At 36.6% G+C, this 16,915-nt stretch overlaps 1 protein-coding gene across 2 annotated transcripts in view; it reads right to left on the reverse strand.

The window, feature by feature from the left end:
• Positions 1-6,481: 6,481 nt before the first annotated feature.
• The window catches only part of RAB11FIP2 (RAB11 family interacting protein 2), a 39,209-nt gene continuing 28,775 nt past the window's right edge, over positions 6,482-16,915 (reverse strand). For both annotated transcript variants that reach the window (XM_063132712.1, XM_063132711.1), the window contains one exon: positions 6,482-10,805. In XM_063132712.1, coding sequence (XP_062988782.1) covers positions 10,578-10,805 — 228 coding nt within the window. In that variant the 3' untranslated portion in view covers positions 6,482-10,577. The remainder of the gene's footprint in view (positions 10,806-16,915) is intronic.

A 16,915-nucleotide genomic window follows, 5' to 3' on the forward strand; every position in this document is an offset into this window, starting at 1 on the left:
ATATTTTTAAATAGTTAACAACTATTTTAAGTAGTTAAAACAAAACAAAACCATCACATTACTTTGTTGGTTGCAGCAAAACTTTGGTTCAGCCTCCAGGTAGAATACCAGAAAGAATCTGCAATAGCTCTACCAGCAAGAGGATGTGTCTGTAAATTATTTCTCAGGTTGGGAGTAACTTTTCTCTCTAGTTAAATATTCCCCAAAGTTGGATAAAAGTATATACCATAAACTAAAGTATTTTAAAGTATTAACAGTACATGGTACACAAGGTTAGAGACAGTAAATCCATAGTACAGCTATTTTTGTTGCTGTTGACAAAAGAAGTCTAAAAGCCAAACTACATGCGGCATAGGAGATTTGCGATCTCTGTGCTTAAAACAAAAAAGCTGCCATGGGACACATTGATTTTGGACTGGATTTTGGACTGATTTTGGACTGAAAGTGTTAATCCTTTCCACACATGCATTTATTAATTTAAATCCACCATTACCCTGAAACTGTTATTAGCTACCCAAAGGGGGGCACATACAACACGGAAAATTTAAATAGGTGATACAACCAAGCGAAGAAAAGGGCTAAATCCTTCCTCAACCCAGCACCTCGGGAGCAGCAGCAGCAGAGACCTGTTAGGGATGGGGAGAAATTCGTTTGGCATGCATTTTAAGGCAAACAGACCTACTTTCACACTTTTGAACCAATACGTGAACCAAAACTCAATTATCCTTCTAAATTCACACCTTTCTCAATTTTGCAACACAAAACTCCAATCAAAAATATAACTACATTAGCGGAAAGTGTATACAAATCTGCATGTATTAGTTAAAAATAACATTCAATTTACTTTACTAGGAAAATTACTTGCACACAGTCAAATCTGCACACAAAAATGCATGTATTAAAAGAAATGTGCCCAAAAGTATGTATGAATTTTCAAGTGAACTTAAAAAAACAAATCAACAAAAAGATCAGTGTTCAGGACAAATGCAATTTAATACTGGAAAAAATCCAGTTTGAGATGAACTGAATTTAAGATTGGAAAAATGAGATATAGAGAAAAACCAAAATTGACAGATGCATCCATCCTTAAGGGCTGTAGCTTTCATGCCGCTTGTTGTCTTCTCCGGACATCTAGTTGGCAATTCTGGGGAACAGGACGCTGGTCTTGTTGGACCATTGGTCTGACCCAGCAAGAAGTTCTTCTTACATTATCCTAGACTGGTTTCCAAACTGCATACAAATATATGCTTCCACTGGTGAGGTTTTTTGTTTAGTTTAAGATCCTCAAGGATGTTTCCTGTTTTTTTGCTATGCTGTTCTACTAAAGAAAACAGCATTTAGAAAATTATTAAATTCTTGTATATCACTTTATACACACACGTGTGTGTGTGTCTGTCTGTATACAGAGATATCCTTGTTTGAGCAAAAAATCTAAAATAAGATTTAAGAAACATTAAGAATGAAATTATGCAAGATCTTGTCTGCAAACCACTTTGGAAATTATTCAGATTCTCTCTCTCTCTCTCTCAATGCAATAGCAGGGTATGTTTTTTTAGTGAATTCTATCCATTATCTGTTTTATTTCTTGTGGTATTTTAGTGGTATAAAGTTTCTTCTACGGAATGGCAGAACTACCGATAAACAATGAAGTCTACATCTGGCTCAAGAAAATTTCTGTTTTGTATTTAATATCTTGCTATAGAGCTAATACATTGACTCGACCAGAGCACAGAGAACACAGGTTTTTCTAATGCTATTGTTGGGAGTTCTTGTATAAATGGCATGATATTCATTAATGAGACCCTTTGAAGTTACCTCTAAAGGTGTCCTGGGGAGTCAATTTTCAGGGAATTCCTAATGGAAACTGCAGATATCTGAGAATGAGGCCCACATCACCTTAACAAGGCCTGCATGAATCATTTAGAGGAGGAGGTGACATGACACATTGCAGTGTTTTTCCTTGTTAAAGCTATTGGCACCATGCGACAGGCACCTACGTGGGGCAACAATAGAAGCAATCTGGTCTGTCACAGTTAGCCTGCAACACCAGATTTCTTAAGACATTCCCTGCTGATATTGGTTAGTTTAATCCCTAAAGATTTAGGAAAAAAGGTGTCCTAGAGACCCAGAAAATGGAGGTGACAGCAGGCTGAAGTAATACATTTGCCTGTGACATATGTCTTACAGGCATCCCCTTAGTTACTAACCCATCTGCTAAACTTCCTACCATTTGCTGTTGTCTTGCACTGGAAAGCAGAGAAGTTCAATACACAGATCTCCCCTGCCCCTCCTAAATAAGCAGAGCTACACTAAAGAACACACAGGTAAGCAAATGGAGTTAGAAAACGGTTTCAAAACCTACTTCCACTATATATAGCAATTCTTGTCTTTGCACAGCAAGAGATTGACTAAATCAGCCTTCCCCGACTGTGTTGTACAAACTCTCAGCATCCCCAACCAGCCGGGACAATCTAGAGGTACCAGGTTGGGGAGGGCTGGACTAAATGCACTGAAGAGCAGCACACCCTGTTCTCAAATTATATTACAAAAGTGATCAAACTGCAACTCTCTAGATGCTTGTGGTTCCAAAGCAGTTCAAGAATTCAACAGAATTAGGAGCCCCTTTGTGAGCATTTTCTAGAGATACATATTTGTTCCTTCCATTCTTTCCAGCACAAGAGGAAGTCAAAGTGGCTAAACAGATACAAGTAAAAGAGAAGCTGAAGCATAGTCTGCACAACCTAGGTAGATGGTGTCTAAATATTCCGGGACAATCGAAGGGAGAAAGAATTACATAGGTTTGGCTGGAACCATGGAGATTAGAAGAGAGGATGTTCTAAATAGAATGTAGCCAATTAGTTTACAGCATAATGTTATAAAAGCCTTCAAATTACATACTTATGGCAGCATCTTATACCTCTGTGCACTCTCTCCATTTATTTTGCGCCAGTGGGCCACACCACTAGAACTAAAGAAAGCACTTCCTAAAGAAACCCTGGAAATGAGTGGAAATGCTTGTTTCTATAATGGGAGAGGTCAGTCGATCCCCCTTCTGACCTGCCCCGTTCCGTAAATGAGCATTTCAGCACAGTTCCATTTAATTAAAGATCCACTAGCTTCCTGTTGCATGGATACTGGCCATAGGTTTCTGTATAATTTTTTTTACAAAATGCTGAATAAAATCTGCAGCCAGACAAAATACTGCCATTTTTAGATTCTATAAATGTGAACCAAAATGATATCAGGATGAACTGTTTGGGTGTTACCATGTCATATATAAAGCAGATTGTCAAATGTATAAAGGAGTAAGCAAGTTAATACTGCAATCCTATGCATTGCTACTCAGGAGTAAGCCCCACTGAGTTCAATGGAACTGGCTCCCAGGTTAGTGTATACAGGATTGCAGCCGTAATCCACATAACCCTGCCTGATCTGCATGCTCTTCTCTGGGTGCCCCCATTGTCAGAAACTAGTAGCAACTTCTAACAGGACCTTTTCAGAGGTAGTACCCTAATTGTTGAGTGCACCAAGTCTGAGTAGTTTTAGGCAGCAGGCTAAGGTTTTTTTTCCTTTACCCAGGCTGCTGTTCTATGATAGTTTTAGTAGTTCCATTCTATTCCATTTGCATCTATTCAGTTTTTGTGTTTTTACTGCTTTTCTTGATTTTAGGCTAACAATGTTTAAGTAAAATTAACAAACAGATTAACAGAAAATACGACAAAGAGTTGGTTACAATCCTATTCAAGATTAACCACACGCAAATTCTATTTAAATCATTACAAAAGGATTGTAATTTGATGTACTGGGTTAACTGGAATCATGTTGTATTGGCAGACAGGAATAAATCCAGGGCTGGAGTAGGCAGGAGTGGATAGGAGGTATAGTTGTGTGAAAAAGAAAGTACACCCTCTTGGAAATGTATGATTTTACATATCAGGACATAATAACAATCATCTGTTCCTTAGCAGTTCTAAAAATTAGGTAAATACAACCTCAGATGAACAACAACACATGACATATTACACCGTGTCATGTTTTATTTAACACAAATAAAGCCAAAATGGAGAAGCCATGTGTGAAAAAGTAAGTACACCCTTACTGCTTCCATAGGAATTAAGATGCTAAGTAGCAGACAGGTGCTGCTAATCAAATGCCCGTGATTAATTGCTCATCAGCAAGTATGACCACCTCTATAAAAGCCAAAGTTTTTTCAGTTTGCTGGTCTAGAGCATCTAGGTGTGTGCTAACACAATGCCAAGGAGGAAAGACATCAGCAATGATCTTAGAGAAGCAATTGCTGCTGCCCATCAATCTGGGAAGGGTTAGAAGGCCATTTCCAAACAATTTAAAGTCCATCATTGTACAGTGAGAAAGATGATTCAAAAGTGGAAAACATTCAAGACTGTTGCCAATCTTCCCAGGAGAGGGCGTCCCAGCAAAATCACCCCAAGGTCAGACCGTGCAATGCTCAGAGAAATTGCAAAAAACCCAAGAGTTACATCTCAGACTCTACAGGCCTCAGTGAGCATGTTAAATGTTAAAGTTCATGACAGTACAATTAGAAAACGACTGAACAAGTATGGTTTGTTTGGAAGGGTTGCCAGGAGAAAGCCTCTTCTCTCTAAAAAGAACGTGTCAGCATGGCTTAGGTTTGCAAAGTTGCATCTGAACAAACCACAAGACTTCTGGAACAATGTCCTTTGGACAGACGAGACCAAAGTGGAGATGTTTGGCCAAAATGCACAGCGCCACGTTTGGTGAAAACCAAACACAGCATATCAGCACAAACACCTCATACCAACTTGTCAAGCATGGTGGTGGAGGGATGATGATTTGGGCTTGTTTTGCAGCCATAGGACCTGGGAACCTTGCAGCCATTGAGTCGACCATGAACTCCTCTGTATACCAAAGTATTCTAGAGTCAAATGTGAGGCCATCTGTCCGACAGCTAAAGCTTGGACGAAATTGGGTCATGCAACAGGACAATGATCCCAAGCACACCAGCAAATCTACAACAGAATGGCTGAAAAAGAAAAGAATCAAGGTGTTGCAATGGCCCAGTCAAAGTCCAGACCTCAACCCGATTGAAATGCTGTGGCGGGACCTTAAGAGAGCTGTGCATAAACAAATGCCCTCAAACCTCAATGAACTGAAGCAACGTTGTAAAGAAGAGTGGGCCAAAATTCCTCCACAACAATGTGAGAGACTGATAAAGTCATACAGAAAACGATTACTTGAAGTTATTGCTGCTAAAGGTGGTTCTACAAGCTATTGAATCATAAGGTGTACTTACTTTTTCACACATGGGTTCTCCATTTTGGCTTTATTTCTGTTAAATAAATCATGACACGGTGTAATATGTCATGTGTTGTTGTTCATCTGAGGTTGTATTTACCTAATTTTTAGACCTGCTAAGGAACAGATGATTGTTATTATGTCCTGATATGTAAAATCATACAATTCCAAGAGGGTGTACTTTCTTTTTCACACAACTATATATTGGGATTTACTGGTAGATCCAAGTGATTGGTTTAGATGGGCAAGGATTTTTGACTCCATTTCTGTTAATGGTTTAACAATAGTGATAAGAAAAAAGCCTCCCTCACTTTCTGAATTTGATGGCTGAAATCAAGAAATTTTGTGTGTATAGGTTGGGAGATTAGATTGTGTTTGAAAAGATGTGTGTGCAAGCTTCAGTTCTTGTATTTGAAATAAAATTCTAGGCTTAGAATTCTTTAGTTTTAAGTCTTTAAATCGGTTGCACCTGACTGGATGATGGATCTCAAGGTTCTACTAAAAAAAGGTCTCACAACTCTAGCCCGGTGTAGGCTAGAGTTGGACTTGCAACATTCAACACATTATTACTGTAATCAAAACACGTTCTGCATTTCAGCACAGAGGAGCTACTGTTAGAAATAAAGTTAAGCCTCTCATGGGTTTGCCAAAGCCTATGTACAACCATGCAGAGGTTGTTCGATTATAGCGATAAACTCCAGTTCAGCACAGCTATGCAAATGTGGGCACTTCAACACAGAGAATTATCAGGACACAAAGATTTCTTATTCACTTCAGGAGCATCTTGGCACTCACATTCTACTGCGAAAGTGAGCTGTTCCTGAAACTGAAGTGAATGCTTTGGAGAACGAGATTTAAAAAAAAAAAATCGTAGAAAAAAACCTCTCATCTTTCAGGGCACACATTACAATAGAGACATTTGAAAATACATTCTGAATTTCTCTTGTAAGGGATCGGCATACTCCATGACTATTCTTTTCCCCCCTTGTCTTCCAAAATTATGGCTTATGCCCATTTTTCAAGTTTACAGTAAATACAAGTCCAGATATTATTTCTAGAAGTCCTGGACAATTTATGCCACCATGGCTATTGCAGATGACCATATGTTGATTTTTTATAGCATGCCCATTATATATGATAAACCTTGATTTGGATTTTAAAACCTTGCTGTTCCAAATATATTAGAATGGCTAGACAAGAGGTTGTAGTGCACAGTGGCATTTTATTTGTGTTTGACATGCAACAATCACTGGGAGAAAATCTAAAATTAAGATTACAATTTTGATTAAATAAAAAGTGTTCAAGGGTACCAATGCAACCAAAATGATAGTTCATGCATTTCATCATTCTACATACACAGGTGCCACACAAATTGTGACTTTCCATTTTTGAAAAAAAAAAAGTACAAATGATTAGTCATTGCACAAAAACAAATGAACCCTCTTTCGTCCAAGCCATGCTCATATCTTTTGTAAACTTGCTATACAACTCTATAACATAATAGTATTTTATAGTATCAAGTAAATATAATCTGGAATCATCTATGCTGAATTAAGTGGTTGTACCATTTGTAACAGAATGAATTGTAAATACTGCAGATTCCCTGAACACAGAATCTGAAGGATCAAGAGAGGGCCAACAATACTTCAGGAGCAGGTACCTTACTTAACAGAAATCATTCTGAAAACCTTTTTAAAAAACAATTAAAGTGCTATAGCTGTTGCATACTAAATACTGCTAGGAACTGTATCTAGATTTAGAGCCAATTTGGTCACATAGAAATAGGGATTTAGGAATGCAACTCTTGCTTCTTCACAATTTGCTTCTTATACTCAGTGTTTAGAATACCTAGAAGAGAATTGTTTAACAGAACCTACCACAGATCTTTTTTTATCTATCAGTGTTGTGATCCTTTGTCAGCTGCTTTGAAAGAGCAAAGAATCTGACATACATCAAACATATTTTGAAATACATACATTTTCAATTCTACTGCTACTACAATTCTTAAGGGATACATGGAGCTCAGCTTGTGGGGAAGCCCTTAGTCTACATTTCATTTTTCAAATATATAGTTGTAAATAATATTGCAGTGCAGCAGTAAATATATTTTAAGACATATGCATCATTTCTTTTGAGGAACTAATTGAGCAAAGGACTTGGGATGGGGGGGGGAGGAATAACTTATTAAAATGGTTAGTTGGGAATATGACTCCGGTCATAAAACTTTCAAATACAAGGCAATATTTTCATACCTGGAACATCACAACTAGAGCTTGATTTACAGCCAACAATAAAAGATGTGGCTAAGTATAATCTATGAATAATTTTACATTCATTAGTAAATGGTAATCAATTTCAACATAAAAATACAGCAGTTAAAAGTAATATACTATTAAGCATTATTTTTTGTTGACAATAACCTTTCACAAAAATGACCTTCATATATTTTATAAAAAGTACTAGCCATTCTGCTGGAAGGCAGTACTGTTTCAAAATGAATAAAGTATGATTCATAGTAAGTCCTACATGCTTTTTTTTTAACAAGAAAGATACACAAGAATGTGTGGAGTATGTGTATTCTCAATATTGCCCATCCATACAGTATGTGGCATTGGAGAATGGATTTTGAAGTTCCTAAATTTTAGGAACTAAAACAAACTATTTTAAGCTGGTATGAATATTGTATATACTTCAAAGAGAATCACAGAATCTGAGGACACACTAATACTGGAGTGAGATATCACCAAGGTTGTACTCAGAGCAGAGTTGCACTGTACATTGCTGAGGAGGTACAGGCACAACAAACCTGCCAGCATAGGCAGTCTCTCCTCATTTCTACTATGGCTGGGAGTTGGGAATTGTACAAGGCAGTCCTGAACATGCTCTCCTGTAGGCTCAGACAGCATGTAGCTAGACTGTGCCTAATACTCAGAGAATATAGACCAGCTTTTAAAATAATATTTAGTCAATGTATTTCAAGTCATCTTTTTTATACATTGTGATTACTTTTTTGTTTTTTGTAAACATTACATTGTGTCTATTTTAGTTACCACACAGGTCTTTTCTTCAGATATTTTGCCATTAAATACTGGAAATAAAAAGGTGCATGAATTCAATTACTGATCAGATAGAAAAACTGGACTATAAAGCATATGAAAACCCCTCATAACATTTTCAGCTAAAGTTCTTAAGAGCTCTGTCACATAGATCAAAAGTTCTATAGTCAAGCATTTTGATCTTTCACATGACGATTCTAATAAGACATAATTTGAAAGGTGGTAGAGATTAAAAGTTCAGAACATTATGAGCTTAGAATTCGGTGGTTCATGCTCTTCTGTTGTACTTAAGGAATATTCACTGAAGAGGCATGATGAAGTCGCATAAAATGGAAGTTCAAATTAAACATCAATGGCCCAGTCGTTTCCATTATCATGGGTGGAAGTCATTAACTATGGTACTGTGAAACATCTGCAAGCTTTAAATGAGCAATGGATTTTAAAATCCATTCTGGTATAAACAACGAAGGTAAACATCTACTTAAAACTGAGACGCTAACCTTAAAACACAAAAAATAGCTTAGAATGTATCCTTTGGCACATGAGTATGATAGAATAAAGTGAAACCATGTAGACTTGAAATACAGGGGGGAAACCCTGGGTGTTCTGAGACATAGTACCAGTACTCAATATATTATGATTTACTGATTAATTAGGAGCCACCAAACCACTATAGAGGAAACCACTGAAACAAGATGTCCATGGCATAGTATTCTGTTTAATATGGCTGAGGATACTTAAGAATTCCTGCCCCTCCATCTTCTGATGATAGCTCCTATACTATTCCAGTTACGTGGGTGTTTTGATTAAGAAAAAATGTTGGCATGTTAATGTGGGAAAAGAAAATGAAAAGCAATTTGAATTTGTATCATTTATAATAATAAAAAAGGAAAATATATTTTAGTCTTCGGTTTCTCCTCCTCAGAAAAGTCCTGCTTATGTCCATGTTTGAAAATGCTCATTAAACCAGCAAGAAAACACACACATGAAAATCTGAAAATAAAATGCCCTCTTCTCAACACCTCATGTATCTAATGTCTAAGCCTACTTTATATTTGACACTAGTAAACACTCTGCTTAAAGTCTTGTATAAAGCAAATTAAAATAACAAATTTTTGATTACTGGTATAGTAAACAATATTCTCTTCATGGCAGTGTTTTTCATTAGAAATTGCATTTTGCCACTTTGAAATAAGACACACAACACTAAACACAAAAGTTACCTAGTTAGAGACATGCTTAATCAAATACCTCTATCCTTCTTAAGTGAAGAATGGTTTTGACGCAGAATATAGTCTTGAAAAACAAGTCTATAAAAACAACAACCCTCCAACCTATTTTAGAGAGCTATCACCTAGATCAGTAATGACAAATATATATCATTTCCATTTCCTGTTTCAAATTTGGAAAGGCGAAGGAAATATGTATAATTTTTCAGAATGTTATGTCCCTGTCAGCCTTATCTAGACGAATTCATATAGACTTTAAGCAAACGAGGCATTAATTCATCACTCTCTTCGGTTTTACTTACTTAGTCTTAATGTATACTTGTATGTTTAAACAAGTGGTATGCGGTTTCCTTATATATCCAGCTTCAGTTACATCCATACAGATTTAATAAGTTGCTATTTGCCATTTCAAAAGCCCAAATTCCTTAAAGAACTAGAAATTTAACCATTTCAAATATATTTCATTCCAGAATCAAAAGTGTCAACATTTTTATGCAAAAACATTATATGACACTTCCTAATTATGAAGTATGTATTGGTGATTCCAAGGCATAAATTGCTAACAATGAAGTCATATATTATCACATTTTCCTTCATGTTTAGAGCTGCAAAACACATCCTGCTTGTGCGCATTCACTTTGACAGCATGCTGTAACATCAAAAAGATTGACTGAAGTGCAAAATAAATATTCAAGTATGTATATGGGATCATAGCTGTACAACTGTGTAGGAAGCAGTAATATTTAAAAGAAAATGCACCTGCAAGAAAATGCTTAAGTTAAAAGGAATTTTTTTTCAACAAATGGAACTAAAATTTACTTTTGTAAAATGTTATATAACTCATGTACAGATTGCCAGTTTGGGAAATATCAGTCAATATTTGGAGTCAAATTTTCTCAGAATGAAAAGAGTGGATAATTGAAATTAAGATATAAAAAACACACTGCAATAAGCAGTCCATCATATTAAAGAAACACCATGAAGTGTTGGTATTGGCTTAGCTTTTGGAAAATTTGCCAGCTCGTCGAGAAGGTTCATATGGCACTCGAAGAATACTGGGAGTTTCTTCCATTACTCGTACAAGAAGATTGTCAATATAATCCTCAAGTTCACGAATATGGGTGTCCTTCTTCTTCAGTTGTTCTTTATGTTTCACTAACTCCTGTAAGACTTCTTCATATGTAAGGTTACGGTATCCTGCAGCAACATCAAAAGGATTTCCATCCTAGAATAAGGAGGTTTTATAAAAAAAAGTTACAGAACGAAGCATTACATTTAATACCAATACAGTACTAAGAAGAGAGGTGTGAATCAGAAATCTCAAATTTCCCCTGCTCCACCAGGTTCATTCATCATAACAACATATTTAAATAAAAAGAAACAAAGAGAAACACTTTCAGTACTGACCTTGGAGAAGCTGCTTATGTGGTTCAGATAATTTGCAGCTGGATGACTCACTGGGTTGAACATATTGTAAATGCATTTTTAGTGTTGAAGATTCATTGTTGTCTTAAAGGTATAATGTGCCAAATTCTTTAAAACTGGTAAAATTTAGCAAAAAGCTAGTCTAACCTAACTTCCTCATCCCATTCATAGAATACCAGACGGTAATACATCAAGCACAGCTCTTGTCCAACTCTCACATTAATAGAGCTTGAGGGCAACTGCCTTATATACCTTAAATGTAAATATTTGCAAAGTTGTTTATATTATGCGTAAAGTTCCAGAAAGTTAGTAGGCCTCAATGTACTTACAGTTTGTATTTACAGGTTGGGTAAGTATGGAATAGAAGAAGGGGGAGTGAATACCTGAGTACTGATTGGATGGTGGAGGGGGACTGCTTGGATTGGCTGGCAGTGTGAGAGTGTGAGGAGCTGGAGAAATGTGTTCAGTGTATATATAATCTGGGCCAACAGGAGTTGGGAATAGTAGTACATGAATATAGGGGGAGTAAAAGGATATATGACGGGGTAGGAGAACGGAGACAGAGTGTTGGATTGTAGAGTGTGAAGAGATTGAGAGGCAGATACTGGATAAGAAGGACTGGTGTGAGATGTTGTGTTGAGAATGGAAACTAATCAAAAATTTTGCCCAGTATAAACACGTACAGTTAGAATGGAATAGACCACGCTATGCAGGACAACAACTGATTAAACACTTTTCCCTGGGCCATTTAGCCGTTGCATATGAACTCCTGGATTGAACCATGGCTAATATTTCACCTTTTTACAACTGCAATTTTGCTATATAACAAATTCAACTTTCAACAAGATAGTTTATTTTTGAGCATTTATTTATACGCAGTCCAATTGGTCCATAGTCAAAGGGAGAGTTCCTCTTGGAATTTGAGAGCAAAAGGGAAGCACAGTCTGACTTCTGCAATCAGCCAGGGGAAGTAGGGCCACTGTAAAGCTGCCTCCCTGGAATAGTATCAAACCAAAGGAGAGTCGTATCTGGCCACATCTATTGACCAGGGAGGGAAGGAAGTTCTGCAGGGAACTTGTTTCACTCTCCCTGCCAGAAAGAATACTTGGCTGCAACTGCCTATAGCCCTGGGTATGCAGAAGTAAGGAGAAAGAGCACTCCAGCCCCATCCATTGGCAAAAGAAACAAGAGAAACCAACTGCTGTTCAAACAAGAACACCAACAAGGGAAGATCAGTCTAACTCAAAATGGATATAAACACCTGCTTATAGCTCAACACTTTGTTATGGCCTTGGAGAACTGTTCTCCCTCCTCTACCTTTTCTCTCCACTCTCCTTCCCTTATGTGTCTTGTCTTTTTAGTTTGTAAGACTGATAGCGGGCATGACTGTGTTTTTGTGCTGATGTGAGCCGCTTTGGAAGACAATTATTGTCTGAAAAGCATGATAAAAATACAGCAAATAAATGAAAGCAATCATGATCCCAGGAGAAAACTGCAACCAATAGAACAATTTTGCTGATTAATTCTGGCAGCACTTCAGTAAGAAAGGAAAGAGAAGTTGCAGCAAAATATAAATACTGAGGAATTTACTGTACACCAACTTTCCAAGCTCTCACTGTTGGTTTGTAGCAAAAGCAGGAGCAGATTGTAATTGAGATCTAAGGGAAACAGGCCTCCATCTGGGACCCACAGTGCAGTGTTATTAAGTGAACATTTCTCTGGAATACTTCCCACTTTCCTGGCAAAAGATGCTGCAAGGGAACCAGTCTACATTTGAAAAGAATCCAAAACGATTAAAATGGATAATAGATGTGGTTCAAAAACATTTCTTGGTTGCTTCCCAACAGTGAGATAATTCTTATGCACTCTTGCTTTTTAACGAATTCAAGCTCTATTTTAAGATTTGTCTGTATCTATCACATTCTATATTTAAATAGCAAGTTAGGGCTAATTCACATACACACATATCAGTGATTACTCCATAACCAGCAGCTGAATGAGGGAACTGCCTCTTTTGAAAAGTATTATATTTGAGGTGAAGTCTGATGAAGTGAAAGCTCTTCTTGCTGATTGATGTGTAATGACCATTTCACACATGCGGGTCATCAACTGATGAATATGTATGAATATACACTTCTGCCCTTTGCAATCAGTCATGCAAATAATAAGAATATATACAAAGTACGGCATTTTAAAAAAGAAATTGAAATATCTAGATTTATCAGGCAATGTCTAACAAACAGAAAAGGACAGTGGTCCCATAAACATTTGCTAGATTCCACAGTTACATGCCAAATACTTTGGCTGCTGAATGATCAATGAAGAATTGAGGACTGAAAAATCCCTGTGCAGTGTGAAAGCTTGCAGTCCTTTCTGAGCCACACCTTCCCCCCTCATCACAATATTCTTCTCTGTTTTATTTATCTTTCTAAATCTGACCCCCTCCCCTAATCCATAAATCGGGGGGGGGGGGGGAGAGAGAGAGGGAGAGGGAGAGAGGGAGAGGGAGAGGGAGAGAGATGGGAGAGAGAGAGAGAGAGAGAGAGAGAGAGAGAGAGAAATCTTCTTTGCACCATTTTTGGTGGTTCGTTGCTACCACTTTATATGCCAAGCTTTGTCTACCATGGGAATGTGGAGAACAGAATTGTGTAATCAAGGCATATCCAAAAACTACTGTTTGAACTGCCTCTCTTTTACAATTCAACCTTTAGGAAGGCAGCCAAGGATTTATGTAGCTTCTTAAGCCTTGTTTGTCTAATTACCCATTCTAGTCCTCCCGTGGCTGTGATACAAAAATCAGAGCACTTGGATTTAAGCAGATTTCAATGGGACTAAGTAGTCTATGGATCAGGATGTTTATGTTCTTTTTCCAGACTGCTTAATGTGCATTGCAACATCTACATTTTAAACACAGCAAGAAATAGTCTACAATTGTAACACAGCATTTAGCAGGAAATAAGGACTTATTAAAATTGACCTACAGAGCTGCTGATGTCACATACAGCATTTTAAGCTCGTTTAGAAAATTAGATTTAAACAAACAGTCCTTTCTAATGAGTCACTGAACACTGATGGGATAATTTAGTTGATTTACAGTCCAATCCTATATATGCCTATTTAGCACCACTGAGCTCAATAGGATTTACTCTCAGGTAAGTATGGCTCGGGTCCAGGTTATCTGAAAGACCGTATTCTCCCTTATGAGCCTGCCTGTGCTTTGAGATCTTCTGGAGAAGCCCTTCTTTCAGTCACACCATCTTCACAGGTGCACTTGGTGGGAACATGGGAGAGGGCCTTCTCGGTGGCTGCTCCGGTGCTTTCGAATTCTCTTCCTGGGGAATCTAGACTGGCTCCCTCCTTGATGGGCTTTTGGAAGCAGGCGAAAACTTGTTTGTTCCAGCAGGCCTTTGGAGAATAATCTGGTCCTCCATCTATGTTAAGGACTTGTACATTATTATTATTATTATTATTATTATTATTATTATTATTATTGTACATTTCTTTTCTTAGGTTTAAAATGTATATGTTTTAAATTTTGTAAGGCTGCCTTGAGGTCCAGTATTGGGCAAAAGGCGGGATACAAATAAATATAATAATAATAATAATAATAATAATAATAATAATGTATAGAATTTTAGTCTTAAAAAGAATCTTGCTGCTTAAGACACTGGATAAAAGCTTAGGATGGAAACAAAATGTTGTAAATAATATAAAATCAGGTGTGCAAAATGTAATTATTGTTGCTATGTGTGAATAATAATCAGTTTTATCTCACGTGGCAACTAAACACAAACAAGTGTCAAACAGGTCCACTGGCAGAAAGAAAGACTAAGATCTTGAAAGAGTTAAGACATGAAATATTTGACTAATTATAATTTCAGCCTTTAAGTCAAACTTTAAACTTGGGTAAGGTGACAAAATGGATGCTTTCTGTTTACATCTGAAGCCTATCATTAAGGAAGATAAACACTGATGATTTAGGAAGCATACCACATGCAATATGCAAGAATTCAGCTTCACTCCCTTTCACTTCAGCTATCTCTATCTATTCTTTGGCACCTATCACATCATTAAAATATGCAGGTGGCAAAGTTGGAATAAGGCTAATTAGAAAGGGTGAGCTAGCAACCCAGTATAAATGCTGCAAGTTACGTAGTCATTCGACTTTAATTTTTTGAGTTCTTCACACTAATTGAAAGCAGAAGTATTTTTGTCTGGTTTACATTTCAGTTAACCTGCTTTTATCAATCACTTCAACTAAAAAATGCCCATGTCTTCATAGATGTATCTGATTGGGAGAAATTTACAGTATGATAGCTTTCTGTCTATAAGAATAGAATTCAAAGCTAATTCTATCTTACGTCCATTCATATATACTTATTTCTTCCTAGCATTACAAAAGAAAGGATTTCAATAATCATAAATGCTTGATGTGTTCATATATACAAACACAAACTCTAAAAAAATCTGTTTGTATCTAAGGATAATTAAAAAAACAAAACACCACCTGGTTTCTAATCTATAAAAGAAGAGCTGGCACAAGCCATAGCATTTTTAATTATATACTATATCCCATATCACTGTGTGTGCTATATCTTTAAGATGTTCATTTATGATCAGACCTTATACAAAATTTCAAGTAAAACAGGTATGCATATGCAAATGCTGGTATTATTGAAAACAGTACAAATAAAATAAAATAGAAACATGTTCAATAATTTAGTCTAACTGTAAAAGAAATATTCTACAGCCATTTCCCAATAATATAGCTACTATGTCCAAAATTCAGGAAAGGGAAAGGAACAAGGTAAAGATTCAAATATGTAAACAAGTAGAGAAAGCCTTGATAACTTAATATTATTTGGGTACAAACTGATAGTCACAACTACTGGAAAAGGGAGAGATAAAATGACAACCTGGCATTCTTTGATCATCTGTTTACTGTTCTAATGAGGAACTTTGCTTTGGGAATTTCAACTAAACCACTTTCACATCTCTTGTCCTGCTTGCTTCATCTCCCTTTCAGTTCTTAATTAGGCTTTAAAGAGCTCTTGCTGCCCTTTCAACTGGCTACTGCTCCTGTTTAAACACTGTTCATTCAGAGACAGGTGTTGGCACTACCAGAACTCAACCCATATACACTTAATTACCAAACACTACTTCCAAGGGAAGAAAAGAAATAATTCATTGGAGGAGCATCATTTAAATTACTTCAAACTACTTATAATCTTGAAACATTTGAATTTTTACAGTACTTGTGTTGCAAAATTTCTACATAAAAAAGTGTCTTCCCTCTCTACTTGCATTTGGCATAAAACGGACTTCAAAACTCCAAGTAACATATAAGTTATTTATCCCAAGAGAAGAACAAAGTTAAATAATGTTTATTTTATTTAAGTAAAACTAATCTTTAAACAATTAATACATTATTATTATTATTATTATTATTATTATTATTATTATTATTTATATAGCACCATCAATGTACATGGTGCTGTACAGATAACACAGTAAATAAGCATAGAAGCCAATTAAAACGTTTCAGACAAATTGCTCAACCTAGTGAAAATCATAAGACACCAAGATCCTGCGTACTTTTACAATTATTTTGGCTGCAATCCTGCAGTAAAGCTACTTAAGGGTGCAATCTTATGCATGTTTACACAGAAAGAAGTCCTACAACTCCCAGCATCCTCCAGCTAGCCATGCTGGGAGTTGTAGGATATTTTTCTGTCAAGGCATGCATTCAATTGTGCTCTAAATCTCAAAGTCAATGGGATGTACTACATGATCTTATTTATGCATGTTTACACAAAGTTAGCCCTGTCAAGTCCAACAAGATTAACCTGTAAGTAAAAGCCCTATTTCGGAGTTAAGAACATAAGAAGTGCCTTGATGCTGGATCAGACC

The sequence above is a fragment of the Elgaria multicarinata genome, chromosome 8, assembly GCF_023053635.1.
Source record: "Elgaria multicarinata webbii isolate HBS135686 ecotype San Diego chromosome 8, rElgMul1.1.pri, whole genome shotgun sequence".
Lineage (NCBI taxonomy): Eukaryota > Metazoa > Chordata > Lepidosauria > Squamata > Anguidae > Elgaria > Elgaria multicarinata.